This window comes from Alligator sinensis, unplaced genomic scaffold (genome assembly GCF_000455745.1).
Source record: "Alligator sinensis unplaced genomic scaffold, ASM45574v1 scaffold32_1, whole genome shotgun sequence".
Lineage (NCBI taxonomy): Eukaryota > Metazoa > Chordata > Crocodylia > Alligatoridae > Alligator > Alligator sinensis.
The window spans coordinates 1,351,125-1,367,480 of NW_005842409.1; the positions used below are offsets into that span (position 1 = coordinate 1,351,125).

A 16,356-nucleotide genomic window follows, 5' to 3' on the forward strand; every position below is an offset into this window, starting at 1 on the left:
TGGCGGGCGCTGCCCTGGGCCTTGGCCTGCGCTGGGCCTCCGGGCTTTTTTCCGGCCGGTTTTTAGAAAAACGCCCCAAAATAAAGGGGGAGGAGGAAGGGGGGGATTAAATTGAAAAGTAAGAAAACAGCGGTGCGTTGAGGCGTCAGGTGCTGGGGGCTGTGCCCTGCACATTTCTCCCGGAGGGGAAGCATCTTGAAGCGCAACTAGTCCCTTGTTCATTAAGAAACACGGGAAGGGGTGTCCCTGCGCAAGCGCTCGCTAGGAGATGGCCGCTAAGCAGATGCAGGTTTGATGGGCTTTGTTGCTACAAAATAGCGATGCAGAAGCCTATAGAAGGGGTACGTTGAGAAAACGCACATCTTGGCCACCTAGCACATTTTGATACCTGCCTCGACATGCTTTATTCTAGGAAAAAATGGTAACCGGTCCCAGTACCATAAATATGGTATTGTAGGCTAGATAATAATCTCAAATTCAAAAGCTTTTGCAGTTGCTTTAGCGCGTGCTCGGTTTTATTCGGTCTTGTTCCCATGTCACTTGACGAGAGTCTTATTATTGAGTTGCGCAGGAGCAGGACTAGGCCCTAGGTTTAGTTGTGGAGAGCGCGTGGGCGTGGGGATCATCCCGCGCAGAAGAGAACGTCTAATAACACCTTAGGGATAGCATCCTATTTTAATTACCATTTGTACGTAGATAGCACCATAGGGCTAGACGCTTGTTTTTATATATAGCCAGCTTTTCCTGTCCTTGTGCACGCTGTGAAGTCTGTGAAATGAGAATAACAATACTCGTCTACCTCAGAGAGGTTTTACAAGTCTTCATTATTGATTGCCCAGGAAGTGCTTTAAAACTGTCAATAAAAAGTCCTGAAAAGTGCAAAGTAATAAGAATTTCTGCTATGAGCAGAGGTGTAACTTCACATTTTGGTGCCCAGGGCACACAGGGAGGAAGGGATGGACAGTTTCCTCCTCCTGCAGGTCATGACAGTGGTAACAGCACTGCTGCTGCCTTGGCACGAGCTCCTCCAATTTAGGCTATGGCAGCTGCACAGGCTCCCTGTGGGCTGCCTTTCTGGCACACCGGGCCTCTCTCCTGGATCAGCACCTGTGGCTGGCACACTGGTCACTCCCCACATGACACTACTGCTGGGTAGCTCATGGGTTGGAAGTGACTAGGGAGGAATAAGCCCTGGGTGTACTGATCAAGCACAGGAGAACGATAAACCGACAGTGTGATGCAACTATCATTGCACCTGTAGGGCAAATGCATTCTTGGATTGTCAGGCAAGGTCAAAATAGGGAAGCATCAGTGTCATTGTACAAGACATCACCTGGAATTCTGTACACAGGTCTGGTCACCCATGGTCAGGAACATGTAATTCAAACTGGAACAAGTGCTCTTGACCAGAGGCATGGAAAGCCTTCCTCATGGAGACAGACTCAAAACGTTTGCTTTGGTTAGCCTAGCAAAACAAAGGTGAGAGGAATTATGATTCCTCCATAAATACATCAGGTGCTAAACACCAGGGAGGGAGGAAAAAACCCAATTTATGCTAAGGGACAATCTTGTTGAAGGAGGGTAAACTGACCAGCATAAATTTAGGTTGTAAATTAGATGGTATCTAACTATCAAAGGGTTCTGGAATAGCTAATTGGAGTAGTGGAGACAAGCAACCTACTTGATCAGCTTATGAAAGGGGTTATTTTATATGTTGCCTGTGATAGCAGGGAACTGGACTTAGTGGCCCAGGAGGTCCTGTTGTAAAGAAAGTGATGCAGTTATACAATGAGATATATGCTTTTTGATGTTGGGCCTCATGCCCAAGCCAAGGGATAGGTTCACTACCGGTTTGGCATTTACTTTTGCTGGTCCAGATAAAGTAGTCCCATTGCTGACCAGATCTGGCACCTTCAGCTCCTCTGTTGTCTACATTGGCCAGATCAGTCCCTTTGTAAAAGAATGAATGGATACCAAGTCACGATCAGTTCCAGGAACACACAAAAGGCTGTGGCAGAACTTTAACCTACCTGCATGTTTCATCCCTGACCTCAGAGCAGCTGTCCATAAGCAACAAACCTTCGAAAGCCAGCTAACTTGAATTTAAAATCATTCACAGACTGGATTGTATTAACCATGGTACTGTGGATTTACTACATTACCCGGACTAACTGTTAACTGTTAGGATCCTTCTGGATATTAACTGCCTTGTTCATCTCAGTTGATCTAATCAACCCACATATTACCTCTCTTTTCAATCAATGTTCCCTCCTTCTTCCATGTAAAATAATTTCTGCCAGTCTGTTCATGGAGTCTGATGAAGTAATTTGTTGCCTGGGGGAACTCATGCCTCTCTGAACCAGTTAGTCTCCAAGGTGCCTTGTTTACCTCCCTTCCACCTGAATCAACAGAGAAATAATACATATCCTGCTTAGCTGAGAGTACAATTGTATGAAAGAATCCAGGTGTTGGAATCAGTTGAATTGGATACTGTATAGCCTTAGCTGAGATCTGTGTTACAAGGATTTGTTGGTATGTACAGGTATTTCCCTTCTTGGTTCTGGAGCCTAGTTTCCTTGGAATGCTTGTTTTATTTGACTCTTGCATGTGACGGGCATGAAAGGCTGCATTGGCTTCTAGCTCTGCCATTCTTGGCCACTTATCCAAGGTAAATCCAGCCTCTGGAAGAAATACATCTTATGTTTGTTACATGCACTGTAAAAACATAGAAATGCATATACAGTAATTAAGATCTTTTGATGAAAGAACCAAATGTTACATAGAACACAAGCAACTTTCATTTGCATGCCCATGATTGTGCAATTTTCTGGGTTACTTAGGCGATATTCTGTTGTATACTATAGAGGGTGTGTTCATATCAAGAGAGTATTAAATAGGTTAGGCAACACTTGGTTCCTTTCAGTTTGTCTTTGGTTTAGCTGGAGGACATCAGCCTCAGTCTAGGACCTACCAGTAATAAAATTCTCTGCTGCATTTTTCTCAAGCAGAAAAGTAGAAAAGTGGGTGAAATAAAGGAAATGAATGAAATGCCATTTCAGACTTACTGGATTTATCATAATGCATACTGTTAAGAAAAATGCTTAGATCCAAAAGAAAAATTTTAAAGTCCATCAGGAAATCACTGTGACCTAGTACGGACAGCAGTATGTCATTCAGTCAAACCAGGCCTCCAACATCAGAGGTGAGAACTTTTGTACTGGATGTTTTAGAAAAACCTGTATAATTGTTTTGAATTTTAAAAAAATGCTGCTTTGCAACATTTTTGGGAGATCTGTACGAAAAAATCTAGTTGTGTACTATTATGTAAAGTAAAAAGACATGCCTAATACATATTTAATAATCAGAAGAATATAGGAGTACTTAATATATCTTATTTGTGTCCACACTTACACTAGAAAAGTTTTTTAAAGAAAATTCTCACACTTGCTGACCTTGTTTCAGTTCCACCAAAGGTAAATTATTAAGCACCCAAGCACCAAGATACTTAAGGCACACTGTCACTTCATATACTTTTGCTTATGGTAGTCAGCAGTTTATTCACTTGAATGCTTCCAATATTATTATTGCTATTATCAATGGTGAGAACATATTGAAAAAATTGCCTTGTGCTGACAAGGTCTTGGGATGAGTCCACTGACTTCAAAGCAGGCCCTTAGAGCTCTACAGGTTTTGGGGAGTTAAGGAAAAGAAAAGTCTAAACCAGGAAATAACTGTAGGCCATGAGATGCTCTCCTGAAATGTACTGAAAAACTTGTCTACCATACAGTTGGTCCAACCATGCAGTTTGTCCAATAAAAGCTATCACCCATAGAAATCCTTACCAAGTATTCCCAGTAAGTTCCATCCATCGCACTGGCTGTGACATCCAACAATACAGCTCCTCCTCTGTGTCCACTTTTATTTTTGAGATTTTTCTAACATTTCTGTGAAAACTTCCGCAAAGAATGTGCTGCCAATTGAAATCTGCTCCTCTGCTTGTTTGTAATTTATAATTACAACTTAATCACTGACAACACTGTCAGTTGTCAGTTTATCATATACTACATATATGCAAATGTATAATCCCCAGAATTATCTTTAACCTTGATGGTGATATATTTTTGTGGCCTTCACTTAAAAAAAAGAAAATTGAGGATCTCTTGGCTACAGAGAACCTGCCAAATGTCAATCAGATGTAAAAAAAATATCATTATGTCTGCTTGGAACAATGACTCAGAGGTGTATGCTCCTCTGTCTAAGCATTATGGTCTTGGCCTCGTGACAGCATTCTTTGACCTTTTGTCTAAAATCAAGTGTATTATTTTTATGGCAGAACACACATGTAATTTCAAAAAAATTATAGTTAGATTAAGGCTATTAGGTTGCAGAACAGACAAGGAACATGACTTTACAACGTACTGGAATGCTCTGACTTACATAAACAAATCTGTGCAATCAAGAAAAAATGTTTTATAGTCTCCCTTTCTTTTCCATAGCTGACATTTTGCAGAACTGCAGTTATTTTTCTTATTATTGGACCAGAACCTGTTGTTAAGAACTGTCTCAGAGTAAGCAGTTAGGGATTTGAATCCATTACTATTATTAAACTCCTGTCAGCTATTAGTCCAAAATCTGTGTAACTGTTAAAGTCATTATCAGATAATCAATGTTGATATAATACATTAAAAATCTTAGATGACTGAAATTGATAACAGAATTTGTGGTGCTAAAACTATTTTGGATCAAATTTGTTTGCTGAAATCTGACAGTACAAAAATATTTTGAAGTACATTCATAGGAATTTAGGCCTAGAAGGGACCTCTCATTTATGTGAATCTAAATAGGCAGATCAAGGAACAGTTTAAAATTATATAAAATACAAACAGACTGAACAAGGCAGTGGATCTCACACACACTTTTTATTTTTGTTTAATTATATAAATCCTTTTACTGGGTTTATGTTACATTTTTTGCTGTAACAGCATGCCTGTCACCGAAATGCTAAGTATATCTGTAATTGCAATAATCGTCTTTCACTGTACTTAGTTGGTGGAGCTTCATGTTTTTTACGTCCCAGAAGAAGTGTGGAACTTCAAATTGAATACAATTTCTGCAGATCATATTAGGACATTCATTTCAGCTGGATTTATAAGGTGAGTCATTTTAATGAGGAACAGTGCCCAAATCTTGCAAATACTCATGCACATGCTTAACTTCATGTCTGTGAGTAGTTCTGTTAGATTGTGTTCCAACACTTCTGTGCTTCTGAGTCACTCCAGAGAATGCCATTATACTACAGAATCAGCTAGAACAATTTCTGTTCGCTGCCCACTTCCAAAATCCAGGGAGAACAAAGCAGGCTCATGACCAATTTTGCTGCTTCCAGGGCTACATCAAACTTGGTGTAACCACAGCCCAAAATTTGGACCATTAAAATACACTTCAGAAGGGGCTGTTAGAAAAAGAGTTGGCCCCCTTTTAACATGATGTTAAAGGAATGGTTAACAAGAAAACATGGATTCCACAAGAGCAGTTCATACAGTGAAGATGTCTAAACCGTATATATAATATATATTTTCCTTTGTATAACTAAGATCCCAATCCTACAATGAGCTCTGCCTAGAGCACTCTTGAAGTGAATGGGATTCCATGTAGGCCAGAGTGCAAACAAGCTGGAGCATATGTCTGTCTTGCCCAACACCTGAGACATTTGCCTGGATCTGGAAGTCCTGTGTTCCAAGACCAGTTCCAAAGATTGTTTCTGGATTTACATTAAATATGGTCATTAGATGAAATGCGTAAACAGTCATTGACCCAGCAACCAGAACCCAGCACTCCCCACTCCCAAGCCAGTATCTGACCCCCTGCACTAGTGTCTTGGTCATGGGTATAATTTCTCTCATCCAATTAAGCATGAATGTTTTCTGCAGAACAACACAAACAGCAGTCAGTAAAAATTGGGGGTAAACTTTATTTTTTACATTATGAAAGGACAAAAAAATTGAATTTGTCTGTTTCCAGGTACATTTTGTTCTCTAATTAAAAATTACATTTTTTAAATTTAAATTCTTTGGACCACTAATCCAGCCAAGTCCCAGATCTGATGTGGAAGCATGACATGGCGATATTCCAAATATTTTAGATTATGAATGTCATCATATTATAATACCAGTCCCTGAGGTCCAAAGCCAAAAAATCATTCCTGGAGCATATACAGCAGGGGAAAGCAAGAGTAGTGGGAAGCAGCCAACCAGACAGGCATATGTTCCCCCACAGAATCTTGCATTCATTTTGCCTGGCAGTCAACTTTTTCTCCTGTTGCTATTCTGAGTAATTTTTATATAGAGCTTATCATCTCAATACCTGAATGCCTTCCAATAAGCAGCATAACTAATATGTGTATATGTTCTCTTATCCTCTTCCCAAAGGACAAGTGTTTGTGGGGGCAGAGAGAAGAGGTGGGAGAGAAAGAATACTTTAGGACTTTTTAAATTATACACATGCATGCACATTCCTATGTTCACACATATTACTATATTTATATTGGAGAAGGTACGTCCGGGCCTTGCACTTGGACCAAAGGTTGATGAGGTTTGTAATGCTTCTTGGTTCTGGGGAGAGTTCTTTACACTGTTTTGAGTTTACCTCCTGAGAAAGCCGTTATTTTCTTGGCAGGTGAGCTCCACCCTGATAATTCCCAGGGGTTTTGTCATCTAATGCCAGATAAGCAAAAAATATTCCTCAGGTTTCAGGTCATGCCACTCTTGATTTTTGTGCATGTTCCTGGAATGTAAATGCTTCTCAGTTGGGGTCAGGATAGCTTTGTATCATAGTGTCATCACATTATGAGGCAACATCATGACTTGGCAAGACCAAAACTGACCTGAACATAAAAACAATTCAGGCCCAGTTCCATCAAGTGTGACATGACTGTTGTTTATTTCTTTCCATTATATCCACCCAAACCTAAGCACAATGTATCACCCCCTCCTACTCTTACTGAATACCCAGCCTCCTTTGATCTTGTAAATGGAATAATGAATAATTACATTCCAGGGCATCTCCTTGCTTGACACTGAGAACGCTACGGGAGCAGCTTGGAAAGTACCTAGGTGAAAATGCTGTGACAGATAAATTTAGATTTCTAAAATGTATAGGGAAAAAGCTAGCAGTGGTAAGTTATTGCTTTATTTTCTCTACAGTTTTTCCTCCTGTTTAATAATAATGTAAAATACAGATTCAGTTGCCGTAGATTAAATATTGTTACAGGTTTTAAATGGGAGATGGATAATTTTTTGAACAACACTGACGTTTGTAGTTATGTGCATGTTCGATGAGATATCCAAATAGCATTCTTCAGGGTAACAGCTGTGGTTAGGATGGAAAGTTTTCTTCTGTATTCATTAGTACACAATTGGTCAGGACAGTTAATCTATTTCACTTTCCTCTAATACATTGGAAATTGTTCATTATTTTCCATTGTAAAGAGACCCAATGTAATGATAGATTAATAGAAAAATAATGCAGGAAGGGACTTCATGAGGGCTTCTAGTTCAGCCCCCTACTCAGTGCCATTCCTGTCTAAAGCATCTCAGGCAAGCGTTTGGACTACAGATTTTATTTAATATTACAAATTATAAGTCCATGTGTGAAACACATGCATATTTTCAAAAAGAAATGTGTAATGAAATTTAAGTCCGCCAGAACTCGTCTGAAGGGTCCTGCTCCACCTGTTAGCTCTCCCAGTACAATTTGTAGCTTAAAACCAGTCTGACCCTACATTTCTATTGCATCTGTCAGCCCACTTGCATAAACTGTCCAGTTTACACTGTAAAACAGTTGCATCTGTGACTCTTAGCTATTAAATATTTGCTTGTTTAATTATTTTACATGTTATAGCTAAAATAAGTGATAAACTATGAAGACAACCAGTACAGTTAAATGTTGAATAATTTCATAGCTAAATGATTCTAGAAATAACACTGCCTTTGTAGGATTTTTCTTCTTTCATTTTTGCTTCTCAAAAGTTTGGAATACATATACAAGCTGAATATTCTGTGCTGTTATGGATTGAATTTGCAGTCAAGTTACCAGTAATATTACCTGTTTGAAAAACTAGGATAAATATCAAGAAATGTACAATAAATAGTGAGGGAGCAAAACAAGATCAAAAGCAGCTTAAGGACTATGGAAAAATGTAAATATTGCACAAAAATGTAATACCATGCAATCTTTTGAAACAGAATGATATTAAGCAATGAGAGAAAGAGGTAGCTAGCCATATGAGTCTAAAGTCAGGCAGAAGGCAGCATAGGTTAGCACCTTAGAATAACTAAATTCATAAGCCAGGGCTCACCTCATCAGATGCTGTGAAAGGACATGTACAGAGCAATCTATCAAATAAAAAGAGTGATTTGAATACAAAAGGAAGGGAAGGGTGCAAGGGAGGGAGGGGAGAAGGGGTTGGGGAGGTAGTGCTGGGATTTGATTTGGTTTGACTTTATTTGATTTGATTGAATTTGACTTGATGTGATTTGATTTGATGCACTGATCTATGCATGTCCTTTCACAACATTTGTTGAAGTGAGCTCAGGCTCACAAAAGCTTATACAGCTCTGATTTAATTAGTCTATAACAGGGGTGGGCAATTATTTTGAGCGGAGCTGCTTACCCAGTTTTGGCAGGCTGTTGAGGGTCACATGGGTAGCCCCGCCCCTTGACAGGTGCCCCGCCCCTTGGTCACCATCTTGGGACCAATGTCCCAGGGCCAGCACCGACAGGGCCCAAAGCGGAGAACAGGCTGGCAGGGGTCTGTGAAGCCAGGCTGGGCTGCACCAGCAGGGGCAGGGGGGAGCTGGCCTGGGTCCATAGAGCCCCTGTTGGCTGGGACCCCATGCTCCTGACACCCTGCTCTGGGCCCCGCCGGCACTGGCCCTGGGACACCGGTGTGGGCCCTGTGCTCCCGCTGGCTGCTGCACCTGCTCGCTCCCAGTGCCCCCCAGCCCCGTGGTACAGCCAGGGGGCAACATGCAGCCCTGCTTCCCGGCCGGGAAGGAGCTGGTGCTGAGCACGAGGAAAAGTGGCCCCTCGCCCACCTCATGGCCGGCGCTCCATGCTGCAGCTGCTTGCAGCCCACACGCAGCAGTCCTGAGCAAGTACAGACAGCCTGATGAAGGCTGCAAGCGGCTGCAGTGCAGGGCGCTGGCCACGGGGCGGGCGAGGGGCTGCTTTTCCCTGCGCTCAGCACCAGCTTGTAACCCGGCCCCACTGCCAGCCCGGGCCCCGTGCAGCTCTGGGCTCACCTGTCAGGGCTGCACCGTGGTGACAGCAGCTGCGGCCCACCTGCTTGCTGCGCCGGGCAGTGTGTGCTGCTGCTGCTGCCTGCCTGGAGCTCACGTGCTGGGCAGCCCAGAGGTGGCAGTAGCAAACACTGCCCAGCGCAGCAAGTGGGGGGGGCTGCAACTGCTGTTGCCACATGCAGCCCCGACGGGCGAGCCCAGGCTGGTAGTGGGGGTGGGTTACAAGCTGGTGCTGAGTGCAAGGGGGGGGAAGTGGCCCCTCACCTTCCCCGTGCCCAACGCCCCACTTGCAGCCACTTGCAGCCTGCATGGGGCTGCCTGCATCTGCTCAGGACAGCCCCGCGTGGGCTGTGAGCAGCTGCAACAGGGAGCACCAGCCATGGGGTGGGGGAAGAGCTGCTTTCCTCTGTGCAGGGAAGAAGCCCAGGGAAAAGCCAAGTGCGAGAAAAAGCAGCCCTTCCCCTGCCCCGTGGCCAGTGCTTCCTGATGCAGTTGCTTGCAGCCCACACGGGGCTGTCCTGAGCAGGCACAGGCAACCCCAGGCAGGCCGCGGGATGGGCGGATGAGAGGCCGCTTTTCCCCCCCTCCCCATGCTCAGCTTTTCCCCAAGCCACTTTTCCCTGGGGTCCTCCCCTGCCCTTCCCTCCCCTCCCCCACACTTACCTGACGGTCTTGGGACACTTGGTCCCAGGCCAGAAGGGCTTCCGGCTGTGGGGGCAGGGCTGGGTGGGCCCTGCTGTTGTGGGAGCCTGCTGGGACTTCCTCTGGGTCCTACTGCCCCTGGTTGCTGTCATTTTTTACAGGAACCAAAGGCAGATAAATATTTTCTAAATTTTTTAGGGGCCCCGCTGGCCAGATAGCTGGCATGGACAGGATACAACCCGTGGGCTGTATTTTGCCCACCCCTGGTCTATAAGGTGCCTCTTTAGTCTGCCTTCTTTTAGGCAACATGGGGTGTGTCTACATGTCGCCATATGGTGAGGTTGCTGTGGCTATGCTTTACTACTTCTTTTTGGAAGTCCTAAAGCCCAGTGCAGTATGGGAGGTTACTGCGCTGTGCATGCAGCAAGGTTAAATTTCATCACTACATCACCATAGCAGCATGCTATACACGGAGAGAGCGCCGCTGCAGCAACATAGCTGGCAATCACATGCAGACACAAGTGATTGCTACATCGCCATAGTGCACCATACAGCAACATAGCACGTCACTACATCACTGTAGGGCAACATGTAGATGTGCTCATGTTGTACTTTCTTTCCTAGTAAACATTTCTGAAGCAAAACAGATGTTTACTCCCACTATTTGAACTTCAAAGCAGCTGTTCTACTCCTTCCTACTTAGTTTTGTAGAGGAAGTTAAAGTTCAATATTTGTTGTTTGGCGTCATGGTAACCTTATGCAATTTAACCTCTGCCATTAAATATTTGCAGAGCTTTTTTTTTCCATTCATTTCACAATAGTGACATTGCAAACTATTGCAAGAGCCCACTATACTTTTGAGACTTTTGAACAATTAATTTTCTCCTTTTTTTTTCCTTCTCCTGCTTCTTTTTAACTTTTATCTGTGTCAGTGAATCAGTGGCATTGCCAGGAAGTAACTAAGAGCAGATTTTTTTGTTAATTTAATTATTTCCTTAATTAAATTTGGGTCTAAATTTAAATTCAGATTTCTTTTTCTCTCCCCTTTCCCCTCCCCCCCACCACAAGGCAGGTGTCTTTCAAATGTGCCTTTAAATATGCACCATTTACTCTGCATCTTACTTTTTAGGTAGAAGTCTGAAAAGTGTATAGCCATGTATATCAAGACAAGTAAGAAATTCCTTAACTACAGTAGACATCTGAAGGAGAGTTCGGTCGGTTATTTTTCTACTTGCTTTGTTTTAAGAATTGAACAAAAAGAACTGAACTAAGTATTTAGATACATATTTGTCAGATTAGACTTGATCCAACTTCCAATAGACAGTGGAGGATTTTCCACTGACTTCAGTAGGAGTTGGCTCAGGCCCTGTAAACCCATAGTACAGGTGCAAGAGATGATGATATTTATACAGATACACACATACTCCTCTTGGGGAGATTATGGCACACATGTGGTATCAGGTTGTTCATTTTCAAGCAGACGCTATGTAAGAAAGTCAAATTAAAATTGTTTTATATATTACTTCCACCAAGCTAATTCTGACTATTGCTTTAAAATTAGTATTAAAGTATTGCTTTAATAAATGTAGCATGTCCTAGCTAATCTCCAAAGAAGACAGAATCCATACAAATTGAATGGTATGCTGCATTTCTCTTACAAACTGTTTTTTTTACTTCAATTTTTATCTTCCAAGGTGAAAGCAAAGCAAGAAACAGAACTGGAACTCAAGTTGTTTGCTCCCCCATATGTACGTATCATCTGATTTTCAAGTTATCATTTTCACTTCAAGTCTTCTTTCATGTCTAGTTAACTAGCATAATGTCTGTTTTAGGCACTTTATCCTGAATTGTATTTTCTGCCTGGATTAGACCATTTAGAAAGTATTTATTCATCATCATCCACAACTTCAGAAAGACAACACTTTTATGAAGACCCTGCAGTATTCAGTAGCTATGTCCATGGATCAAATATTTTAAATCTTCCGAAGAGAAAGCTTGAAAAAAGTCTAGCATTTCTAGAAGGTCCACCAATAAATCATTTAATTCAGAATCAGGAAGAGCATAGTTCTTCAGGATGGAATAAAAAAGAAAAAGAAACAATTCAGGTTCTGCATGACTCCAAACAACATGAGGGAGTCCAGAACAACAGAAATCAGGAAAAACTGATTCCGCAAAGAAGGAAAGGTAAGATGTAACCAGTGTGGGGAAGGAGACTGAAATGCTTTGATATGGACCTCATCTGTAATTACAGTATACAACAAAACCAAGCTAGTTTAAATAATACTGTAACTAACTTAAGGGCTCAAATTCAGGGTTGAAGATGAAACTATTCCTTATATTCACTATAGATGTGTATCTGGCAATTCATTATTAAAATGAACTGGCTAAAGGGGGAAATGAATTGCTATCCTTTCTTACCCGATTATCACACACAGGTTAGACTTTAAAGAAGGGTGGCATTCTTTCCTCTGAACCCCCAGTTTGATTTTTATAAATCCAGACTCATACAACTTTTTCCCTGGGAAAGATTATAAGAAACTGAAGGATCAATATGGTTATGACATCAGAGAGATGGATTGTTTAATTGAGATTCAAAATTAAAATATTGGTTTGATTTTTTATGACTCCCATTTAATACACATACTGTACAAAAATTATTTCAAATGAGCTTTAGTTAAAGCACCCCCATTGCCATTTTTCAGCGCGGGAATACTGATACACATGACACTGAAGTCTGCTGGAGCATGGTAATTACCACACTCCAGCAGACTCAATTAATCGAGTCTGCTCCAATGCACTGTAATTACAGCATGTCCAAGCAACCAAATTGCGCATCTATAGGGGCCCAGTAATTAAGTGCCATATGTGGGAGGATGGGAAAATAAACTTCTTTTAAGGGGCAAACACAACCCTGATACTCTCTTTCTCTCTCCACCCTCCCTCTCCCTTCCCCCTGATCCCCCCCAGTCAGGTACTTGAAGGCAAAGTCTCAGAACTGTTTTCTTCCTTTTAATTTGGCATCTGTGATTGGATGTATTGCTTATCTTCTACTGCTTTTTCTCCTTTGTGACATACTTGGTACGCATTGTGTTCTGAAAATGTCACCTTTTGTTTATTTTCATGTCTCAGGCCTCGGGTTGTTGAAAACGAAAGAGTGATTTTATTAATAATTATTGTTAACGTTATAAATGAATATCTAGAATTATTTTCCCATGTAAAAAACTGTCAATTGTAAACACAGACCAAACTGGATCCCAGGGGTCTCTCTGCCTGCCAGGTCATCTAAATCCTGCAAAGTGGGAGTCCGAAAGAAATCCTGCCTCTTCACAAAATCCTCAGCAAACTCATCTCAGTGAGAATCAGAAGGAGTGTAATACACTAAACTGGAATGAGAAAGACAAAGGGACCATTCCAATTCTTCATGTAAAAGAAAACCATGAACAAAAGCAGAATAATCAGACTCAGGAAAGTCACATCCCACAGAGAAGAAATGGTACAGTTTATTCAGCTATCATTTATTTTTAAGCAAGTCTTTACAATGGGGATAAATAGAACTAAGTAAGAATTAAAAAAAATATCATTACACCATTTAAACTGTCAGATAAAGTTTTAAGAATGAGCTGAAGTCATAAAAGGAAAGGAATCTGACGCTGGGTGTGTCTACACGTGCATTAGATTTGGGAGCAGTTTACTCCCAAGTAAACTACTCGTGAGTAAATGCTCCCAGGCAGGTGTCTACATGGGTAGGGAAGTGGAATCAGATTTGCTGCGTAAGCAGCAAACTGCTCCCGCTTCCTGGGAGCCACCAAGGGGGGCTCTAGGATCTAGGGGGGCTCTGGGTCCTAACACAGGAGCTTGCAAGGAGCACCAGGCCACGAGACATTGCTCCCTGCCCCCCCCCCCAGGCTGCCTGCTGCTGGGGTGGGGACGATATCCCCCTGTCCTGGCAGTAGGAAGTTCCTGGCCCTGGCTCCCTGATTAGGGGCAGGGGACTTGGAAAGAGCTGCAGGGGAAGGGCAGGTGGCTGGCCCTGGTTCCCTGCTCTGATCTGCCAGTGAGGCAGCAGCTGCCCCACCCTTGCAGCTCTTCCCAAGCCCCATACCTTGATTGCCCAATCGGAGCGTGGGGCTGGAATCTCCCCCTGACCAGGACAGTTCCCAGCCCCGCTCTGGAATTGCAGAGCAGGGACTGGAGAGGCTGTTCCCTGCCCAGCTCCACGATTGTGGAGTTCCTTATCTCCCAGCCCGAGCTCCGCAGTCACAGGGCTCAGGCTCAGAAATTCTTCTCTCCCAGTGCCAGCTCCACAAGAGTGCAGAGCTTGTGCTGGGAGATGAGGCCCCGTGGTCACAGAGCTGGTGCTGGGAGCTCCCTGTTGGCAGGGGCTGGAGAGCCTGTTCCCCACCCAGCTTTGCGATCATGGAGCTGGGCAGGGAGAAGGCTTCCCAGCCCCCGCCAGTGGGGACCCCCCCAGTGCCAGCTGTGCAACCGCAAGTAGCAAATTTACTCACTATTAGAGCAGTTTAATGTGCAGTAAGCATGTGCATGTGTAGACGCACATGCTTACTGTGCAGTAAACTGCTCTGCTGCACAGTAAAGTGTCTCATGTAGATGTACACTCCCTTTCCCTTACCTCACCCTGTTAGGCCAAAGATACAGTCAGACATAATTGCATCCACTACTTTGAATGCCTTATATGGCACATATATGTAGACTAATAATGGCAGACAAAGTTCTTTGGGTAAATGTGATATCTTTATTAGACCAACTAAGTAGTTGGGAAAATTGTTCTTTGTCTGCAAACTCTATATATGCCTAAAGAAGGATGTTTGTGTCCGAAAGCTTGCAAAGAACATTTTTTCCAGCTATTTAGCTGGTCTAATAAAAGATATCACATTTACCCAAAGGACCTTGTCTGCCTATGTCCTTAGACCAACACAGCTACAACCAACAACCCTAAAGCACGGAAGATATAGCATAATAATGGATTTCAGCATAAATTCTACATATTTTTTTGCTATGGAATGACAATAGTTAAAGTTGGAAACTGGCCCTTAACTATAAGAACTACTTCGACAAACAGGCAGTGGCAAATGGGAGGGGTCACTTTTCCCCTGCACCGAGCAGCAGCTTCTGCCTGGCTGCTGTTGCTGCTCAGCATTGGTGGATGAATCTGGAGCAGGGCGGGCCAGGTTGAGGCTGTGCGTGCGGGTTCCAGCTGGTCCAGAGTGGTCTGCTTTGCCAGGCCAAGTCTGGAGTGGGCAGATGTGGGCCAGGGTTGGGGCTGTGTGCACGGGTTCCTGCCAGTTCCATGGGGCTAGTGCCAGTGGCTGTGGCAGCTGGAAGGAACCACTGCTGCCTAGGCTGCCTAGAAAGGCAGTCCAGCTGTGGAGCCACCCCAATCCCACTGCATGCCCACGGGGTGGCAGGATGCGCCACGGGCCAGACGGCACCTGGGCCAGGTGAAACTAAGACATATTTTGCCCACCCCTGACCTAAATGGAAGCCCTTATGACCTATAACATCCATTGTGCTTACTGGTATTTGTAGATATTTAACATTTACAAAAATCAAGTTCCTTTTATTTAGTTTCTTAAATATATATTTTAGGATCCTAATTTTAGACATGTTTGTTTCAAAGTGTTGACCGCAATAAAGTTTTATGGGCACGTTTTAATTCCTACTGTATATAGAGTTTTTTTGTGGGTCTTGTCAAATATATAGTGAGATTCTAGTTATTTTCTGTGACTGTTGTACAGAAAAGATGTATTCTCATATTTAAGCTCCTGATCTGAAGTGTATGGACATTAATGGAGTAGGCTGTTCTCATACTCTTTAAATCTCCCATTGACTTCAATGCAAGTTCATAGAATCATAGAAAGTGAGGTTTGGAAGGGATCTTAGGAGGTCATCTAGGCCAACCCCCTGCTAAAATCAGGACCATCCCCAGCTATATTATCCCAGCCAAGGCTTAGTCTAAAAATTTCTAAGGTCATAAAAAAAAACCCTCTAAGGATGGAGATTCCACAACCTCTCCAATATAGTCTGTGGCCTAACAATTTGTGTTTAAGAGCTTTTTAAAAAAAATCCTGCCCTATCAAAGTTCTTTGTATAACCAGGTAGAGGAAAAAAAGAAATTGGATAGTTGAGCTCAGAACAGTGCTTTCAATTCCTGTACATTTTTATAGATTTTTTTTCAAAAACCCAGTTATTTTGAAAGAGCCCTGCTTCATCCTCACTTATTGATACAGAGAAGTACTTAAACTTGTTTCAGGGATTTCGCGTAGGGAAATGAAGTGTTTTCATATAAAACATTCAGGAGACTAAATTTGGGCTTCTTGGAGCACTACAACACATTCCTCTGCCCATGGAGCTTAGGAAATATTCAGGATCTGTCTCCATAAGTAGCTTCAGCAGG

The 16,356-nt window shown here is 42.8% G+C and overlaps 2 protein-coding genes across 12 annotated transcripts in view; one reads left to right on the forward strand and one right to left on the reverse strand.

Annotated features, from left to right (window-relative positions):
- The window catches only part of GNG5 (G protein subunit gamma 5), a 5,611-nt gene extending 3,575 nt beyond the window's left edge, over positions 1 to 2,036 (reverse strand). Inside the window, exon 1 of the mRNA XM_025211519.1 lies at positions 2,031 to 2,036. Within this exon, the coding sequence (XP_025067304.1) occupies positions 2,031 to 2,036 (6 nt within the window). The remainder of the gene's footprint in view (positions 1 to 2,030) is intronic.
- Positions 7 to 16,356, forward strand: part of SPATA1 (spermatogenesis associated 1) — a 27,455-nt gene continuing 11,105 nt past the window's right edge. For 3 of the 11 annotated variants that reach the window (XM_025211535.1, XM_025211542.1, XM_025211545.1), the window contains exons 1-7: positions 7 to 341; positions 3,009 to 3,202; positions 5,047 to 5,153; positions 7,057 to 7,174; positions 11,636 to 11,689; positions 11,774 to 12,125; positions 13,183 to 13,434. In XM_025211535.1, the coding sequence (XP_025067320.1) occupies positions 3,167 to 3,202; positions 5,047 to 5,153; positions 7,057 to 7,174; positions 11,636 to 11,689; positions 11,774 to 12,125; positions 13,183 to 13,434 (919 nt within the window). In that variant the 5' untranslated portion in view covers positions 7 to 341; positions 3,009 to 3,166. The other 8 variants (XM_025211537.1, XM_025211536.1, XM_025211540.1 and 5 more) reach the window with 8 other exon arrangements.